At 35.5% G+C, this 21,373-nt stretch overlaps 2 protein-coding genes across 2 annotated transcripts; one reads left to right on the top strand and one right to left on the bottom strand.

Moving 5' to 3' along the window:
- Window positions 1–596: 596 nt before the first annotated feature.
- LOC144446303 (ATP-dependent RNA helicase SUPV3L1, mitochondrial-like) lies at window positions 597–9,236 on the bottom strand. Its single transcript, XM_078136051.1, has 14 exons — window positions 8,987–9,236; window positions 8,435–8,512; window positions 7,230–7,452; window positions 6,630–6,798; window positions 6,281–6,392; window positions 5,431–5,508; window positions 5,096–5,239; window positions 4,558–4,686; window positions 4,217–4,310; window positions 3,587–3,887; window positions 2,679–2,855; window positions 1,885–2,033; window positions 1,424–1,623; window positions 597–1,127 (listed from the first exon to the last, which is right to left on the bottom strand). The coding sequence occupies exons 1-14, from the start codon at window positions 9,234–9,236 to the stop codon at window positions 823–825; spliced, it is 2,409 nt and encodes an 802-aa protein (XP_077992177.1). The 3' UTR covers window positions 597–822.
- Window positions 9,237–11,397: 2,161 nt separating this feature from the next.
- LOC144446690 (DDB1- and CUL4-associated factor 10-like) lies at window positions 11,398–16,055 on the top strand. The gene is made up of 5 exons (XM_078136512.1): window positions 11,398–11,654; window positions 12,670–12,783; window positions 13,042–13,239; window positions 14,737–15,127; window positions 15,639–16,055. Exons 1-5 carry the CDS (start codon window positions 11,398–11,400, stop codon window positions 16,053–16,055), a joined length of 1,377 nt encoding a protein of 458 aa, XP_077992638.1.
- Window positions 16,056–21,373: the final 5,318 nt, after the last annotated feature.

The following is a 21,373-nucleotide window of genomic DNA, read 5'->3' as shown; positions in this document are numbered from 1 at the left end:
TTCCATGCCAACAAATTCATTGTACATTACTTTACTAGACCACAGTTCTAGTTCCACTCCGTAGCAACCATGGTTACACTTCTTTCAGAGTAAGAAATTACTGGTATGGAATGAGAAAGAATCTGGAAAGGATGATATCCACACCTTCATCTAATAATAATGATGTACGTTTTTTACCACAGTCACTTGTGGGCTGTGATTTTCAATTGTCTTGTCAGTCGTCACCAGTGTGCCCTCTAATGATAGCCAATTTTTTTTATTGTGAGTCAAAATGAGAAAAAATGGCATTTCTTGTGAGTCACCACATAGTAAGAGATAGGGGAACACCAAATTTTGGTGCGTCACTAGGACTTGTGTACATCAGTGGCACGTCAAATTGGCTTAGAGGGCACACTGGTTGTCACCAAAATATAGTATGTATAATCAATCTTATGTTTATACTTCTAAATGTCTGTAAGTTCTTATGTTTATACTTCTAAATGTCTGTAAGTTGTACACACACACACACCCATGCACACACACACACACACACACATTTATGACCTATGAATGAGTGTCACAACCCACAAGTTACTGTTGTTTTTACATGCTCCCCAGTTATATTTACAAGTGTCACAACCCACAAGCTACCTAGGTTTCTACAAGCATCACAGTGAGAATTACAGGAGTGTCATAGCCCACAAGCTACAGTAGTTTTTACGGCCATCCCAGTGAGATTTACAGGAGTGTCACAACCCAGAAGCTATTGTGTTTTATACGGCACTCACAGTGAGACTGATCTATTCTATTCCACCAATCTAGAAATCACAATTGTAGAACAGTTCAACTTTTGTACTTTTTATTGTCCTTTTTTGTTTTTCTTTTTGTTTTCTTCTTTGTCTTCTTAGTGTTTCCTTCTATCATGTGGTTACTGGCCATGGCCTCTCTCCATTCTTCATACAGTATTTGCAACATATCCACTGACAGAATACCTTCTTTGATCAGCTCAGAAGTGAGTCCTTCTGGTCTCAGGTTAGGATAGATGACTCTCAGCAACTTCTCTGCTGATCTGGTTGATCTACGTTTGTGCTCTGTTAGTTCATCTTCAAAACTTTCCATGACATGTCCTTCTTGCATTTGTTGTTGTTCTGCCATTATGTCGGATATTTCTGGGAATAGAAATTGTGTTGGTAAGAGTGAATGAATTACTGTCTGTTAGTCTGTAATCAAATTTTGAAAACCATAAATAAATAGTTAATACAATCTTGTTTTTCAGTTGTTCGTTTGGCAGACATTTTTGAAAGAAGCATCTGACTTTAACAATGGTCTAAAACTTTTAAAAACACATAGACTCTTATTGGTTTCATACATACACAATTTAAAGAAAAGGCAAATTATGATTTCCAGTCTATCATTTTTCTGTATTATTACAATGTACACATACCAGAAAATTTACCGACAGTTTTGCTGTTTAATTTCCTGACAATGATATCCTCAGTTTCTGAAGTCATAACGTCTTTTGTTTCCTTTGAGGCACGGATCAATTTGGTGATTTGATAAACACCTTCCTGGATTACACTATCTAGTTCTTGTTGAATCTCTCTCACAAATCGTCCATCTGGAAACATATCCATGAAGCGATAGCTGTGTGGAAATAAAAAGTTGAAGTATTATTCTAGTTGTAAAAATATGAATGAATTATGAAAAATATAACAAGCAACTACTAACATTTTCTAAACAACAGTATTTGGTAATTCTAGTATATCTTTGGGTATTTTTTGTATAGCTACACAGTCTTGTGTACGTAGGAATTGGAATAGATATATGGTGAACTATACCGATAGTACAGAAATTTAAACTTGTATCTGCACATTAATTGCCAAAAATCACAAAAACAAAACTCACCTAAACCATAGGTAAAGATCCATGACATCATGGACTGCCTCAAGGTGCATCAAATCTTTGATAGTTTGTGGGGCTGCTAATGGCCATCTTATATGTCTACACAACCAGTCAAAAGTTAGTGCCTCATTCCGGCTGAATTGACGTGCAAACTGCAAGTAATAAAGTTTTAGTAATTATCTACTGTTGGATATTTAGTTGTTTTGATTCAACAAAAGTTGATTTCAGAATACTGCCTATGTTGACATACATAAATTATTTCGATCTCAAAATTCTCTCTCTATTCTGTATTATGGCTCACAACAATTTTTTTTTCATATTAGGTCACAGGTGGCCAAAAAAGGCATAGATTAAGAAATGTAGGGTTGGTCAGGTCATGAGAAACATTGAATTAAGTAAGGTTGTCCTTACATAAAGTTAGATTATTTTTAAGATATAAGATGCCCAAGGAACCAGTTTGTTAGAAATCAAAGTCGCTTAAAATCATACCAAACTCAGTCATACAAAAATGTGTCCTTTTAAGATCATCAAAGAAATTCAGTTGTACGCCATCTTGTTTTCAAGGAAATCATGAATCTATTATTTCCACTAGCGTTAACACAGTTGGTGGCCATTTTGAAGTATAAATATAAATTTTGGGATAATTAGTTCTCTATTTTAAAAAAAATTGACTGCTAAAACCTTCTTGATTTTAACGGAGAATGGGTTGGAGTGTTCTTCAGCAAAGTAACAGCAAAAGTAAAAGAGATTTTTACTTCTGAAGCATTTTCTGTGTAAACAAGACATGGTGGACTCACCTTAAGAAATGATGTACAGATGAAAGGATGTTTCTTGTTGATAGGTGCACAACAGAATGTATACCTAACACGTAGATTAAGGGGGATGTGTTGTATCATATCAGCTAAAAACTTAAAGTCATCCATGTTACAGACAAAGTAGCTGGGGTTCACCTTGGACAAGTTGACAAAAATATCCTACATGGCATACAAACAAAAAGAAGGAAAAAGAATGCTATACATGGTAGAATAACTGGAAATTTTCACTGAAGAGAAATTTTTTGAGATAAATAAAAAAAAAACACACGAAAATACGTAGCCATTAACATGTCTTTTGTCAATCAATGCCATGTATGAAACGCAATAATGCACAAAATCTTAGTCTCTGAGGATTAGTTGCAAATGGGACTCTAACACAATTTGTAGTATGGAAAATACCATGATTCAGTTACTTGAACAAAAGAGACACTCTCCTATGTTGTCATTCTGGTATTTAACAAGTCAAAATGTTCAATCTTTTCATTTAAAAGAAACAATAGGTATTTTTTCAATATTTTGAAAATAAAGTCATTTTATTTTAAGTTTGTGTTTTATGTTCCATTGAATGTAATTGAGAATATATATTCATTACCAACATTCCATGCTGAGTGTAGCAAAACTGTTATGAAAACCAAAAATTTGCTGTATGGAAATAAAGTTATCCACACTTTCAACCAAAATATGTCACATTTCCATGCCATAACTATGGTAGAATGGGTGTGTATGTATGTGGGGGTGTGGGGATGTGAGGGATGGGGTGTGTGGGAGATTAGGAATGGGGTCTTAGCATGTACTGCCAACAGTACCTCACAAAACATGAAAGCGGGGGTTATGCATGGCAGTCAACAGAAAATTCCATGTATTGATGCCACCCCTACTCCAACACTTACAATTAGATTTGATATAGAGGCATCTGGCAATTGGTAGGCAAACATTTCAATCTGTTCTGCAGTGGGGTGTAGTCCACCAGTTCCAATCTCTTCAACAGGACTACTCAGAATTTGCTTAAGGACTGGTAAATCATCTTTATAGAAGGTAGTTGCCTCGCCATCTTCAAACTGAGAACCAAAACGACCAGCTCTACCAGCTATCTGTAAAGCTTGAGACGTTGACAGGGGAACCACTTCTATTTCACCCTTCTCATTAAGTGTTGGTCGAATAATTGAGTTGAAAATAATTCTTTTAATACTCCTGTATAAAGACACACAGTATTTAACATTCATCAGAATAAGCAATCTAAAACCATACTTCTTACAAAGTATATGAATCAAAAACACAAGACTTGTAGAAAGATTTTGATAACGATATTTTCTAGTGTTTTACAACAATCCCCATGAAACTTTTTGTTTGTTTTTATACATTTTCACACAATTTCCATGAATTTTCAGAGAACTCAATCTCTCATTCTCTGAAAAAGTTGAAAAAATGTCATTTGCCCACTTATGGCCTAAATCCCAAGTCTTCGGACGTTCAATACATTTGTGTAGAGAGGTTGTGTAATAATGACATACTGTACTTACAAATTCAAACCCATACCAATGGCATCAGTGGCTACAAGAATTTTACAGGGATCTTTGGGGTCATTGAACTTTTTGGCTTGTGCTAACTTTGTTCCTACATTAAAAGGAAAGAGTCACATTTAGTTTGTTATTCAAACAAAAACAAAAATACCAAAAAAATATACCTGGGCTATAACTTTTACATCATATACATTCAACCATTATAACTAAGATGAAGACCATTCACAACAAACATTTTTTTATTACATTACATTATCAACGACATTAAATTTCTATATCCATAGGATATTCATAAGTTAATTTCTAATAAACTTTTATAATTTTGTTTAGTTTGTACCTACCTGGAGGAAGACTACCATAAATAACTGCACATTGTTTTCCTTGAGCTTCTAACTGCCGACTGAGTTTAAAAATATCATTCTTACTGAAAGCAACAATGCAGTCACCAGGTCTGACATTGTCCAGGCTTTCTGTGTGGAGAAATGAATGACAGACAAGAAAAGTGTTAAACAAGAACATAAATATGTAGTGATTTTACTAAGGTCTGGGATTCCTGGTAATGAAGTGAGAGGTAGGGGAGGTAGAGGGGGGGGGGGCTAAAACTTGCATCATTACCATATTTTGTACCATAGTTTTAGTGGAAAACCCAGGTCAACAAGTCTTTGTAGAACACATAGTCCCCTCAAATATTGTGTATCATCATGTGCAGTCAATTCACTTTTCTACCATTTTGACTTCATGTTTCCTTTCATATTTTCCTTTAATGTTAAATTATTTACATATATAATATATGACAAAGTAACAACAGGTCAATAAATGTTATGATCCCAAAATAAAGTCTTTATATTATCCATGAAAGCAGGTTCAACTGATACTTACCTAGTGCATTGTCTAAGACTTTGAGAGGTGTAAGTCTCTTGTATTGTCGGACTTCTACTTCTTCTTCAGTTTCTGTCATGAGACTTTTGACAAGATCTATAGCAGCAGGTTCTCCACACAAATGAATCTCCTCGGCACAAATACCTTAAAAGGGGAGTAAAGACAAGACTGAGTTTATCTTAGCTGTAGTACTGTATGCTTAGGGGACCTAGAAAATTTATTTTCTGCAATCCTGCAGAAGGCAGTCTTTATAATGACTAAAATTTGGCTGATCCTCTCAATGCACAGCCACAGAGGGCAGTCTAATACAACTATAATGGCACACTGAAACTTACCTAGCAAGGCTCTAGTCCAGGCCCATCCTCTAGTGTGGTCTTTGATCATTTGAATTTCATCAATGACAGCCACTTCATCTGAATACACACAAACAAGATATAATACATTATCTAACTGGCAAAATGAATAGAATGAACACACAACAGCTATGGAGCAATGAAATAATTTAATACAGGTTAAATTTTCAAAACATTTCCTTCATTCTGTGTAGTAAAATTTTGTCAAAAAGACTTATCTAATGATATGGACACCTTATAGGCTTTGAGTGCGCAGATGAACTTTTATCGATTCAAGTAAATTCTTCAAAAACATTGCTGGATATATTATTTCGTTAATAGTTTGAAAGAAGAGTGTAGAGGGACTGTGAATCAGTATATGTTTTGAGGAGTCTGAATTTACAACATTTCCCATGAAAATAAAGAAATCAACTGTTTTGCCAATAGTATGGAGGTATTTGTGGCAAAATATCTCCATTCAAGTGCCCTCAGATGAGTGAACTTTGGGGTATGTATTAACCCCTTGATGGAAAATCTATCAAAATAAATTCACCAATGCCAACTTCCTGGTCCCTGTGGATGACCATGGAGGTAGGAAGGACCTCCATGATTTCACTAAGTACAATACTTTGGGTTTCTCTTTCAAAATTTTATGTTTAGATGCCAGATATGGTGCAATTTGCTGTAAGGAATGTCTATATGGGGTTCATACACAAATTTTGAAGATGAGATGCAAAAACAGGGTCCATGTGTATTTGCTATTAATATGTGGCACTTATTCAAATAATGTTGCAATATAAAATGTGGATGTCATGTTCAAGAACTATGGTTGCCATAGTAACATAATACTTACAGGGTTGTGTTGTACTTGTCATCTCAACTGTACATGCTACATGACTGGAGGGAGTACCCTCTGGGTTGGCATACTTCCTCTCTTCTCCTGTTACCAAGTCACATGGTATACCCTAGTCAAGTCAAGTACAACAAAATTAATTTCACAAAGATTGAACAGTCAGCAAACTTTGCTATCAATCTTACTGGTTAATAGTTTTCTTTCATTCAATTGTTTTTGCAATCACTCACTCAGGTCATTATTTAAATCAAAAGAACACACTCACATTAAAAAATATTTTATTCAAATAAAGAATTATAAAAGAATGATAAAAGCTTATCCCATAGACTTGAGCAAGTCTAGTTCTTACCCTATCATTAGTCTTTTGATGTACTTCATTAGCTAGTAACTTCAATGGTCCACAATACACTCCACTCTTTGCTGTAGAAAATCTTTCCAAAGCATGATAAGTTTTACCACTATTTGTTGGCCCTGCATGGAAAATTATTTTCCTTTTCAAAGCCCTGGCCTCCTGGAACCTATAAAATGAAAAAAAAAATTCTTCAATTTCTTAAGAAGTAGGGATAATCAAACGTCTATGCTCATTGTGATGAGGTCACTAAGAACTTCAATATTACCAGGAGTCATGGGGTCACTGAGAATTTTAATATTAGCAGGAGTCATGGGGTCACTGAGAATTTCAATATTAGCAGGAGTCAGGAGCAGGTAGACAGCAGTAGTAGTGAGTAAAGGTCGGTAGCTGGCAAAAACAACTGGCTACTCGGCAATTTCTGCTGGCTACATTTTCAGGAATTTGTGTTTTTCTGTTTAAAAACAGTTTGTCTGATCCCCTTTAAATCAATCGGTAGACAGATTCATGTGTCTACCTTGTAGGTATTACACCTACTTTTCAAATTTTATCTGTTACTTTTAACATTAGCTGCATCACTAATTAGGTAACTCAACTTACAAATTAGCAGGGGTCGTAAGGTCACTTATTTTCTTCAGATCATCCATACAGTCTAACATTGGGAAAACTTGTCTTGCATGCTGGTAGAAATATGGGAAGATATCGTCTATGTGGCCATTATCTGAGAGTATGTCACTTAGTATTATGTGTACATCTGCAGGTAAACTTTCAGACTCTATAACAAATTTTCTAAAACTGATGAATGCCTGGTGGAATAAGTGAGCTGTAATAGAGAAAAATAAAAACTAACATTACTCTATAGGGCAATATAATTATAATTTATAGTACACACACGCAGCACGAATGAAAAAAGAAATAAGTATAATAAAATAAAGTAACAAATTAATATTGATGAGATGTAGAAAGATGAGAATTGTAGAAAGAAAATAAAGAGAAAAACTTAAATTACATAATCATAAAATGTTAACAAATTACATATACATGTGTTGCTGTCTCATGTTTGAATATACATCAAAATACTGAGCAATAGTTCTGTTGAAGTCACTGTACATGCAGGGGTGAACAAATCCACTGGTCCTGGGTCCGGGACTAGTGTTTTTTTGGGGGCGGACCACACAAATTTTACCTTGTCTGGTCCGTCGGACTAGTACCTTACTGTTAATAACTATGTTAAAAAGTCGTCTGAATATACAGATTCATAGGTAAGATTTAATGTTTCACATCAGTGGGACCTGGGACCACTAATTCTTTCAGCAGGACCACTTGATTTTTTAAGACACTGGTCCGGGGACCACCAGTTCACAAAATGATTTGTTCACCCCTGACATGCATATACTAGTAATGTGTACAATATAAGTAGGATAGGATTATAGACAGCTGAAATTGTCAAAACAATGTATCAGAGTCTGGCAACATATAGTCTAGTTCCTATATGATTCAAGTTACTATTACTAATATCATCTCCAGTAATTGTAACTCATATCGTATAGGAACTAGACTTGGCCATGTAGGTCCCCTGAATTTTTAAAATTAAATTTCGTGTGATTATTTTTTCTATCATTTCACCATTAGCCTGTCATTGATCAGTGGCCACACTCAGACACACCCATGCAGAACTCCAGTAAATTGATTGGAAATAAAAAATTTACCAACTTACTGCCTTATAAACACAATATGTTCACCTATGGTTTACCTATGTATACTTCACATATAAACAGCACACATGATATTCTGTTTACACCTACCATCAAGTCCCTGCTCTATACCAAGTCTTTGCATTTCTTTCTTTCTATAAAATTCATTTAAAATCTTCAAGATTTCATCTGTAAAATAAAAAATAGGTATATAACATATTACCATTTAGAGATTCATTTAGATTGAGTAATCACCAATCCAAATCACCACCCACCACCACCACCACCACCACCACCACCACCACCACCACCACCACCACCATACCACCACCACCACCACCACCACCATCATCATCATTATCATCATCATCATCATCATCATCATCATCATCAATATATTAATACAATCACAATATGTCCGTGCCTCCTCATAACCTTTGATCCACAACAATACATATTATCTTAAGCACTCAACTGACTGATAGATTGAAAAAAAATAGAGAGTGACATAATAAAGTGTAATAAAAATATGTATCTCCATACATGGACGATTTATACATTATCTTGAATTTGACGAAGTGTCTACATAGTACATCACTTTGGTGTACATATGATGATATGGTCGTGATAGTGGACACTCGTGCACTGAAGTTGTAAATTTACCTTTCTTTCCTTTTAAGTCGACTGAAGTCAGTTCAACGCCGATATCAATAACGTCTGGGTTGACAGAAGCTTTAACTGGAACAGGTACAAACAGAGTTGTGTCTGTATTTGAATCGGTCAGGAAGCGCCTGTTACTTCCATTTCCACAGGCTATCGTTGGGACACGTGCGACACTGCGGCCGGTAGATCGAAGACACCGCAGTCTCAACGTTGCACACTGTAGACAAATGCGAGCGGGTGAGAGAGACATTATTATTAGTTGACTCCGTTTTCTACAATCTACTAATGATGAGAGTGTTACACTTCGTAACACGTGATGGACTTCTGGCAAAACTCTTTCGTAAGATTGTTCACCAACCGGCGATCAGCTGGTAATCACGGCCATATTCTATGGGCATTCGATTTACGCCACCACCCAGTCATAATAAAGAATACTTTTGTTTTTATGCAAAACAGTAATACTTTACAATCAATCTATCCGTATGTAACATTTGTGGATTTTTTTTCAGAAGGTACAAGTATAGAGAATCTTACATGTAGAGAAGATAAAATATATCTCATTCATTTTGTCTCTTCAGTAGACAATATACAATATTCCTACATGATTTTCCTTGCTAACGTGGAATCAAATCATCTCATCCCAGTAACGGTAAAGAGAGAGTTACGATACCACGGATAGACTAGCTAGTGATGTACTGCATTTTCAGTAGTTGTTTTTTGTAGTGTTTGTGTGAAAATACGACGCTTTTGTCTGAAATTCGTATAGGCCGACTTGTTCTTCGTTAAAAACAAAAGTTTTGAATCACGTGAAGTGTGGACAAAACATTTGAATTGGTCATTTTGATATGTTTTCTTTAACGTTACCATCAAGACACCGATGTGTTGTTGTCCTATCCTGACATGCACTAATTCATTTGTTTCTTTGTTGTCGTCTGTTTATTTTGAGTTTGACTATATACTAGTATATAAAGGGTGGATACATGTACATTACAATGTTTTACAATGATCAAAATCATTTAGACATAGAGAGGATTATATTAACTTATCGTACTAGAAATACAGAAGGCTGAACACAATTGAAACTTATTTAACTTTAATGTAAACAACGCCAAACATAACGATGGCAACAAAACAAACGAACAAAGAATTAAACAAGTGCATGTTTAGTCATGTCTGGATTGTATTGATCGCAGGCCCTCTTTGCGATCGATAGAAGGACTGTACGTGTACTCAGTTTGATATATTGGATTTTGCAAAATGAAGTTCGGTGCACGCACAGAGACACTTGAACAACAATATATCTAATGACTACAACAACAAATTTAAATCTTTAAACGACACGAGTCATTCAGACTTTCTAAATATAGTCGAGATTAATTTTCCCTTCCTTTTTGTGTTAAATAAAGTTGCATTCGCAAAATTCACAAACATCGAACATGGGATCCGGAAAGGCCCGGGGGGGGGGGGGGATCAAGCCTCATCATTTCAGTATCATCATTATTATAATTCAAAGTATTTAAAACGCCCCCTTCTGATTGTCAATATTTCACACTACCTCATCTGGACCAAGATGAAGCAACAAACAAACAAACAAATAACAAATTTGAAATTACTAATAATAGCACATTTTTAATTAGCCTTACTGTTCACCAATTACATGTAAGCAGAGGTAGGTTTTCCACTGGGAGATGTCTCCCGTGTGTAGTTTGATGTATCTATATCAATTGACCACCATGGTATGGAGGTATGTACACTTGACAACAATATATGATATAGTATATATGTTTCACCTTTAATGACCTTATGTGCACAGCTGTGCAAATAGTTGCGGACAGCAACAAAGACGAGCGCCCTCGTAGGCCGACATTCCATACTTAAGTTTAAACGAATTTCATGTGACAGTGCGATGACATGAGTGACCAGTAACATTGTTCCAATATTTAGCATTACAATGAATTAATTTGAACAATACAATGTTAAAATATATCCCCGAAAAGCATATAATAACAGATCTACCCACAACTATTTTTCCCGCACGATCCTTTGTTTTTATTTAGCAGCCGAGAAAAGAAGTACAGACAACTATACAAATTTCGGACTCCTCAGCTAGATCTTTGTAACATAAACAACATGAAGTAAAACGAAATACACATCTTTCATCGACTGACATCTTAATCCAGCGGATTACTCTCGACTTACACGTTCCTACTCATCCTACGTAATCAGGCCTCTTATGGATTAAACTGTCAAGTAAATATCTTGTGTAATATATTTTAAGTGAGTTAAAGGGCCTTATTAGACGACTGAAGGGCTTTCTTGTTTATTTAATTCGATGATCAAAACGTTCCTTATTGCGAAGTAAAAATGTTGTTTATTTTATTGATTTGATTTCCGTACCAAAGACGTCCACAATGTATACCATAAAGTGCAAAAATATGAGAGTCGTTGAGTATAGATCGGACACTGCCAAAAAGCCACTCGCACCTTGGAAGTGGTTGCAAGAGAGAGAATCTGGTCTTCGAGCTCGTACAGACAAAGGCAGGGAACGTAGTGAAATTGTTGCTAAGTTATATTCTGTCATGTCACCGGTGGGGTGTATAGGTTCAACAATGCAGCCAACTGTGGAAGGACACGGATCTGTGTTTAATCTTGAATTTTCCCCCGATGGGTTAGTACTTTTTGTTTTGTTTATTTGACTTAAAAGTTACAGATGGTAACTTAAAATGTAAATATTAAATGCATAGTTTGGGTTAGTTTTGGTAGTATGGTACATTTTAAAATATTCAGATCTGTAGGACAACATACACACATTTGCTGTACGTACTATTAAAGTCATCACTTATTGCACTTTTAGTGAGCGCTAGATAGAGTAGAGAAGAGAACCTCATATGAGTTTGTTTAAGAATTTGATATTCCCTCACGATATCCAACTAAACAAGTTAGGAATATAACTTGATAATATTTGTGGTGCTTTATTTCACGCCTAAGGTTACCATTTGCAAGTTACTGAAAAAAAAATATCACTTCGAAGAAAAAGTTGTTTCTGAAGTTTTAGCAGAGCTCATAAAGACGTTCTAAAGATGCTGCTGAAAGATTCAATCTGTTTATGTTTTGGGAAATTCCTACACAGGATATTCAGTTAACTTCCTTGAAACTTGCATAACTTTTGAGTTCTAAGTTTTGCTCAACAGTAACGAAGTCCATTGTAGATTTATTCCCTGTTTATAATCATTGCAGATTTTAATTCTTATTTGCTTGTATTATACAAAGCAAACATAAATTAAGAGTTTCAATAGTTGTAGTACTGTATACAAGTAACAGGGGACAATAAAGTAAACGTAACCATGGTAGATCTATGCAGAAAGCTGTCTATGAGTGTTACCACAAAATTCCTAGAGTAGAGGCTACATGTATGTCATCAGCAAAGTAGTTTTTGGAGTGATCCAAGAAGTATTTTTGGTAGATGTGTTATGTAGACCTTAAGATTGTAATTTTGTTCATTAAATGTACATTTTAGATTATACTAATCAGTATAAAAATGTAAGCGTGATAAATTCCATTTTGTGAAAGAAATTACATTTTCACATTTTGAAGCTTATTGCATTTATGATGATGTACTGTCTTATTTTGTAGATTAAAGTAAGAAACTTTTGTAATGAATTGAACACAATTTGTCATTTCAGGAGTTACTTAGTTGCTGCATGTGAGAGGAAAAGTATCAAGGTGTGTGACCCCCTGTCTGCAGCAGAGATCACTACAGTCAATGATGCACATGACAGCTGTGTCAACTTTGTCAGGTATGCACACCTATGTTGGATATTTTCAAAATGTTGCGTCAATGTTGTCAGGTTTAAACTTCTGTAGTAAGGTAATGGACAAAAAAAGGAGGAAAAGTGATAACAACGCACAAACCACAGACAACGCTCACTTTGTTCCAATGCATCAAAACTGTTATCCTCTCGGTAAACTCCCAACCATAAGGAACTCTTAATCTTATGTATGGGTAGGTATTATATCTTTAAAATCCAGAATGCTTTACTTTTTTTATACGCCAGGTTTTTGGATCAGAGGCTGTTTGCAACATGTTCTGATGACAAAACTGTTGCATTATGGGATATAAGAAATCTAAAAAGGAAGATTCGAGTGTTGCGAGGTCATCACAGCTGGGTGAAAAATATAGAGTATTCGTCAGATACAAATTTACTGGTAACATCCGGATTTGATGGAAATATTCTATCCTGGGATATCAACAGGTGAGGAGAATAATGGCAACGTATAAGAGTAAACTAGAATGGTAACAGTTAAACCCTTTAATGACTTGGTTTCTGTAACTCTGAAATTACACTCTATATATAGGGTGTCAGGATTTAATGACTTGGTTTCTGTAACTCTGTGTAATTAGTATAGGGTGTCAGGTTAAGAGGACTACGCCCACAGCAACATTTTCAAGGGCCAACATTGGAATGTAGGAATGAAAACAATTGTCCGGCAGAGCTAGAGAAAAAGTTCACCCAGAGTAACAGTATGGTCCTATTTGATCCTCAGTGATCCATTGATAAGATAGTATGATTCCAAAATTGTGGAAACTTTGGGGTTTAGGATGTTTTTGGGACAAAAATAGTATGCATGTATGTAAACTCAAATGGATGAAATCCAAAGCAACTATTACAATGGTGATTGCGACTACAAACTAAGTAACACCCATGTTGGTAAGGGTGGTCATGCATAATTCTACATTTCTCATGACCTAACTATCCCTATATTTCGTCAACCTAATGAATTTATTTTTAAAAATGACACTCTCTACAGCAGAATTAGAAAATAATAACAATATCACTGATTGGTAAGATGGTGACTCCATGAGTACATATCTGAGTGAAAATTATCATTTATTGGTGAACTTTGATAAATATTGATAAAAAATGGTTCAAAGTTTCATTCTTACTTTAATTGTCATTTCTAAGTCATTCAGAATGTTCAAATATGATTATGAAATGAAGTATCACCAACATGTACACATACACTTCCATTTTTCTTACTTTTTTTATTTTTAACTGACCGACCAACCCATGGAAGAGAAACATATAATTAAGCACAAACACCTTAACAAAGTGGACTTTGTACAATGTACAGTCAGTTATATTAAAGTACTAACTAATTCTTTTCATTCACACAATGAGATACACATTTGAAATGTTGGCATGTTTGTGTACTGCTCTATTTACATTGCATTTAGTCCAGCCTCTTTCCCATGTCTATAGCTCAGGTATGAGATTAATTGCTTTTTCAAAATAGATTTTTAATACTATTTCTTTTTATATTTGTACAATATTTAATGTCTGTATTTAATATCTGTATTTGATATTATGATGAAGACTCATCTATGCTGATTGATAGCCACATATAAACTAAAACATTGTAAATTGTACTGCACTGAAATACTTTGGATAAATCCTAGCTTTCAACCTGAATTCTAAAGTCTTCTTCACATCTCTGAACAAGACCTGAGGACTCAGGTTGAAAGCTAGGATTTACCCAAGTATTTTGGTGCAGTACAAAGTTTGACTGCATGAAATTGACTGCATGAAAAATAAATACAAATGAAATTCCTACTCGAAGCCTCGGAGTCAAAACTTTTGTTGGCAGCAAATCCCAAATTTTAGCCAACAATTCATCAGCATTGTCAGGGGTGGACTACAAAATGAACGACAATATTTTCAAACCATTTTTGAATATATTCCTTCATATAGGTACCATGAAAATAGTTACCAGTACAAACGTCTATTCCATATGGATGGTTTGATGAGATCAAGGCTTACACCAGACAGTGGGAAAATGATAGTCTCCAACACAGCAGGATTTATTGTGATTGTTCATGACCTTGACCTTTCAACTCTTGACCTTGACCTTAGAGGCTTTGACCCAGTTGAATACTACCAACTCTTAGTTCAGAAGAAATCTGAACAGCTGGCTGATTATTGTAGTGAATATGCAGATTATTTTACAGCAAGGAAAAACCGTGTTGAGATTGTGACTGAATTTCCCGATGGGATTCAAGTATTCTGTATTTCATCATTACAAATACATCCACAAGGCTGGTGTTTACTCTCAAGATTTACAAGTGAAAATGAAGATAGAGAGGTAAGATTGGAAATCTGAAATAGTCTGTTTAATTTTGTCATGGTAACCTTAGCCATACTTGTTTTACACCTAGATCTACTTAATCTTAAAATGATATTTGTGGTTTAGTATCCAACCCAATCTCAGTTATGTAGTGGTTGACTACCCGGTAGTTGTTCAATTCGATCTGTTACCTTTGTTTTTAGCTTGTATTGTCGTTTGTTTTGTATGTTCACATTTTTGTCTTTGTTGCTGGGTGGCAACCAAGACCAAAACATTACCATGTCATACAAAGGAAACATATTTATACAATGAAGGTAATAGTGGAAAAGAGTGGACCACTACATCAGATTTTAGTCAGATTGAGTTTTGTATATAAGTGTTCAATGTTAAGGAACTGTTTCATTTGAACCAATTCTTAAAAGAGGCCCAAGGTATGAAACTACATGGAAATTCCAGCCATTTTGTACTCATTACTACAGAGTGTTATGAACTGAGCCACTTTTCAGTAATTCTTGTTCTTTTTTTTCAGTTTGCTTGCATACATGACCTGCAGGACAAGCCAAGAGTATTGACAGTGAATGAGACTGATAGTAAAGAGGAAGACAAACGACCTGAGGGTCAGAGAACTGTATCTCAAGCAAATAGACTAACTCATTATGTTGAGGAGAGTAGTGATGGAAGAGGCTATATCAAGGAACTGTGTTTCAGTCCAGATGGAAGGATCATCTGCTCTCCGTACGGCTACGGTGTACGACTTCTTGCTTTCAATCCAAAGATACAAGAACTGTGTGATTGTCATCCAGATACTCCCAAAGAATTATATGAATTGAAAACAATTATCTGTCATCGTCGTACTGTGCTTACGTGTAAATTTTCTCCTGTGCATAATTTACTTGCCACTGGATGTCAGGGTGGACGAATTGTAGTACATCAACCAACACTTTAGGTGCAGGTGGGATACAATGTTTGGTAAGGTTGGGGAAACAGGTAACAGAGGGTTGAAATCTGGTAAAACTTGCATAGCTCTCCATACTGTGTACCATAATTTTGGTGGTAACAGAGGGTTGAAGTCTGGTAAAACTTACGTAGATCTCCTTACCTTGTACCATAATTTTGGTAGGTAACCCTGGTAACAGAGGAGGGGAATCTGGTAATACTTGCATAGATTTCTATACCTTATACCATAATGTTGGTGGTAACCCTGGTAACAGAGGAGGGAAATCTGGTAAAATTTACATAGATTTCTATACCTTGTACCATAATTTTGGTGGTAACCCTGGTAACAGAGGTGGGAAATCTGGTAAAGATTGCATAGAGATCCATACTTTGTACAATAATTTAGTACATGGGAAATATACTGCCCATGACAGAAAAAAACACTGAGAATATTGTAAAATGTTTGTCAGTAACACTAAACAAAACAAACCATGGACCATTTTGCATTCAAAGATACATTCCTCACCTTCATATTGCAGTTTATTTTAGTAATACACATGCTAGACGATATACGCACAATGACAATTTCATTACACTCATTTTATAAGCTTTAATGGCGGAAATAACGTTAAGTTTATGTTTTGTTCTCTATCATGATAGAAAAGCAGGAAGTAAAACTGCATCAAATTCTTACCTTTTGTTGAGAAAATATGAACCAAGTATTATAACAGTAACATACAATAATTAAATCGTAATAAGTCAAATATGCTAACCAACAAATGACGTGATCAGTTAGATTATTATTGCTACTAAACCAGTGGTGATGAGAAATATTTTGTGATTCAGGAAAAATGAGTATACCTTATGTACAAGTCACAGTTATCCACATTCATAGAGTGTAGTTTTATCATTAGTATCCAACAGGTACAGTACAGAGGGGGGTAATAGGAATTGCTTCAATTCATCTAATGATCTGTGCTTGTATGTGTGCATGTCAAGAAATATCACTAACATATATATATATATATACAGACAGATTTTATTCAAATCTTGCACAAAGGGTATGTAGGATATGTACTGCAGAGTGTACATGCATGTCACTTTGTAGCAGCTGTATTTGTTGTCAAACATTTACCATCTGTACAATAACCAGGAACTTCAAAGAAACATCATTCAAGTGTCTACACTCATGTTATTAGATATAACCTTGAAGCGTTGCTGATTTCTGTCACAGCTTGTTTGATAATCGAGAACACAGTGAATATGATTTTGTAAGAGCTGATATTACACTTGAACCAGACATCTGCCACTCTTGACCCTAATTCATTATTCATAAAAGTCAGAAACTCTGAAACACCAGTACATGAAACCTCAATTGACATATATTTGTGTTATCAAATATCCTTCTTGTGGTATCTGGGTTGATATATTTTAATATTTTTTTTCAAAACCCAAATGTTACCATGATAGTATATGATTCATTTTATCCAGCAATGGACAGATTTATTATGTTTTAGTTGAAATAGGGTAACTTAGAGATCAGCTTTATTTACAATGCACACCTCACTACTGTCCACAATGAAATCCCAAATGTCATGTCATTTACATGGAAGACATGAAGTACTACATTTGAGAATATAATGTGAGACAGGACTACATGTAGATGGATACATGGCATCGTAGAAACCAAAGTTACATGCAAATAGTGGGGCAGACTCTGCAAGACAGGGATACATACAGCACACATGGATACATGTACACTGTGACAGACAGTGATATATGCAGCAGACAGTTACATGCATAGTGTGGCGGACAGGGATACATGCATAGTGGGGCAGATGGGTACACACATAGTGGGACAGGTAGGGATGCATGCACTATGTGAGGCAGGCAGGGATGCATGCATATTGGGGCAGACAGTGGCAGACTGGGGTATATGCACAGTGGGGCACAGAGGGGTACATGCATAGTTTGGTAGACTGGGGTACATGCACAGTGGGGCACAGAGGGGTACATGCATAGTTTGGCAGACTGGGGTACATGCATAGTTTGGAAGACTGGGGTACATGCATAGTTTGGAAGACTGGGGTACATGCATAGTTTGGTAGACTGGGGTACATGCATAGTTTGGCAGACTGGGGTATATGCATAGTTTGGAAGACTGGGGTACATGCATAGTTTGGTAGACTGGGGTACATGCATAGTTTGGCAGACTGGGGTACATGCATAGTTTGGAAGACTGGGGTACATGCATAGTTTGGAAGACTGGGGTACATGCATAGTTTGGTAGACTGGGGTACATGCATAGTTTGGCAGACTGGGGTACATGCATAGTTTGGAAGACTGGGGTACATGCATAGTTTGGTAGACTGGGGTACATGCATAGTTTGGTAGACTGGGGTACATGTATAGCTTGGCAGACTGGGGTACATGCATAGTTTGGCAGACTGGGGTACATGCATAGTTTGGCAGACTGGGGTACATGCATAGTTTGGCAGACTGGGGTACATGCATAGTTTGGTAGACTGGGGTACATGCATAGTTTGGTAGACTGGGGTACATGCATAGTTTGGAAGACTGGGGTACATGCATAGTTTGGTAGACTGGGGTACATGCATAGTTTGGAAGACTGGGGTACATGCATAGTTTGGAAGACTGGGGTACATGCATAGTTTGGTAGACTGGGGTACATGCATAGTTTGGTAGACTGGGGTACATGCATAGTTTGGAAGACTGGGGTACATGCATAGTTTGGCAGACAGGGGTACATGCATAGTTTGGAAGACTGGGGTACATGCATAGTTTGGAAGACTGGGGTACATGCATAGTTTGGTAGACTGGGGTACATGCATAGTTTGGTAGACTGGGGTACATGCATAGTTTGGAAGACTGGGGTACATGCATAGTTTGGCAGACTGGGGTACATGCATAGTTTGGCAGACTGGGGTACATGCATAGTTTGGAAGACTGGGGTACATGCATAGTTTGGTAGACTGGGGTACATGCATAGTTTGGCAGACTGGGGTACATGCATAGTTTGGTAGACTGGGGTACATGCATAGTTTGGCAGACAGGAGCAAAAGATATCACATTCATTATATGACGGATGTTTCATGGCTGTGAAAATACATGTACATAAAAAGATGCACATATGCCTTTGATGTTGATGACATTAAAAATCATCTCTTGATGTTGTTTACATAGTTGCTGGGTACAATCATAGACAGTGGACACTGTATACAGTACAATAGTTGGTTCCTTGACATGTTAGTGTATGTAATACTAAATAATGCCATCAATTCATTATATTATGCTGTATATAATATCAGGTTTGAGTTTCACCAATAGAAGGTTATATACACCAGAATAGAACCCTACATTGCCATGTGCTTTTATATATATATATATAGCAAAATTACCTCAAAATGTATGACCCCCTTAACATACTTTTTCATTTAAAAAGTGAGAATTTTCATCTTTAGCATAAGGGAAAGCCCACATATTCAGAGGAAAGAATGTTTAGATACATGCATAATCAGATAAAAAGACCAAAGATATCAGGAAAAAAATGTTTGTTGTGTTATAATCAAGCATTATATCTGGTATGAGATAACTGGAATTTGAAGTTAAACATCACTTTAGGTTTTTAGAATTCACAGTTTTCTATACAGTGTATATGTCGTGGTGACCGTGCACACCAATTTTATCATATCGGAGATTAATGTCAGAAGTTAACAATTTAAACATATATGGAAATAAATGAGAAATATAAGATGCCAAAATCATTGAAATGCCAATTTGAATTACATTATAAACTATTGTTTCCAGATTTTGTAGGTAGGTATAAATTTAATTTGATACTATGAACTCCGAGTCAATGAATATTTATTCTCAGTGATTAACTATGTATATCTCTGAGATGAAGCTATTGACAGACTTTCCTGACAGATTGAAATAATACTTAGTAACATAATTTACATGCCAACTGACTTTGCACTCCTTATTTTTATCTCATAGTTCACTACTAGCTTTCATTTACCTATCGTCACTGCCTAATGTCAAGACACTTTTGCAAAAAAAGTACATAAATGTATCAAGCATATCAAAAAGTTGTAAATGTTTTATACGGTATATGTACACCGTTAGGAATAAGAGGTGATGAGAAATCAGAAGCTATACCTGTTCATTCAAAGAGAGAATGATATTTGTCAAAAACATTTCAGATGAAAAGGAACAGTCTGTAATTTTATGAGTTTTTATGGTTATTTTTGTTTGACATTTTGATATGTTTACATTATTCCAACTACTAGAACATGCCGAATCATGTCTAGAAGGTATTAGGATATGATGTAGAAATGATAATACTGTCAGAATTAATATTTAGTTTATCAAAAAATGTGGTAAAACACTTCTATTTCAGTCACCATACCTCTTTGTTCATCACTGAGCCATCTTTACTATGCTATGTCAATACTGATTTGTGGTGAAATATGTTATGGTGTGTATTATGTTAATTGTACATTTTGCACACTGAGTTTAGCCAAAATGGGGTCATTGTCTCAGTAATAGTTTTAATTTGTATCTGTCTCAGTTTTTAAAAAATTATATAAATAAAAGTAATATCTAAAGGTATTGCGAAATCCTGACAGTCGTTTGAGAAGTGTATTTTGTATTTGGCAGATAGGATTGCCTTTATAAAATATGTTCTCAGTTAGAACAGAGGTATACGCTCAGTTCTGATTATGATGACAATTTGTAATTTGGAGAATTAATTTGGGGTAAGAGTTCTTGCAAGTGCAGGATATTTTAACAGTGTCAATGTGTTATATTTACTTGTGTTCCTATAATTTTATGTTTTAGTGTTTTATGTTTTAGTGTTTTTGTTTTTTTTAAGTTAATAGTGTTTGATGATGACACAGGGTTGTTAGTTTGAACATAGACCCTCTACTCTTGGTGGAGCGGTCTATGGCTTGAAGAACATTTATGAGGCGATAATGTAGGGGCCATAAAATATCTCTAGCAATCATGACCATGTCCATACCAAAAAACTACAGATGTAAACAAATCAAAAATTTACATATTACAAGGTTAAGAATTTCTACAGCCCATCCCAAACAACTATGAACAGCATCTTTACATTGTCTTAGGCATTATTGATGATGTGACAGCTGATGACCTCTAACCTCAAGGTCATTGATGAAATCATGACCATTTGTTTTTATGATAATAACAATACAGAACCACTGATATGAATTTATTCTTCAGTGTCATTGGCTTATTGTAATGGCATTTCCTTTTCTGTGTTTAACGAGAAATTTGTCTCAAAAA

Source organism: Glandiceps talaboti, chromosome 15, assembly GCF_964340395.1.
Source record: "Glandiceps talaboti chromosome 15, keGlaTala1.1, whole genome shotgun sequence".
Taxonomy (NCBI): Eukaryota; Metazoa; Hemichordata; class Enteropneusta; family Spengelidae; genus Glandiceps; species Glandiceps talaboti.
The sequence above is the reverse complement of the archived record's forward strand: the minus strand, read 5'-3'. Positions and strand labels throughout refer to the sequence as shown.

What these genes read in the sequence shown, in the direction of transcription:
- LOC144446303 (XM_078136051.1), bottom strand. Translation starts at nt 9,236, where the DNA reads ATGTCTCTCTCACCCGCTCGCATTTGTCTACAGTGTGCAACGTTGAGA. An exon ending in TATAGAGCAGGGACTTGATG is followed by an intron (nt 7,453 to 8,434) that starts GTAGGTGTAAAC and finishes TCTCTATTACAG; the next exon opens with CTCACTTATTCCACCAGGCA. An exon ending in CTGGACTAGAGCCTTGCTAG is followed by an intron (nt 5,240 to 5,430) that starts GTAAGTTTCAGT and finishes TCCCCTTTTAAG; the next exon opens with GTATTTGTGCCGAGGAGATT.
- LOC144446690 (XM_078136512.1), top strand. Translation starts at nt 11,398, where the DNA reads ATGTATACCATAAAGTGCAAAAATATGAGAGTCGTTGAGTATAGATCG. An exon ending in CTTGAATTTTCCCCCGATGG is followed by an intron (nt 11,655 to 12,669) that starts GTTAGTACTTTT and finishes TTGTCATTTCAG; the next exon opens with GAGTTACTTAGTTGCTGCAT. An exon ending in GTGAAAATGAAGATAGAGAG is followed by an intron (nt 15,128 to 15,638) that starts GTAAGATTGGAA and finishes CTTTTTTTTCAG; the next exon opens with TTTGCTTGCATACATGACCT.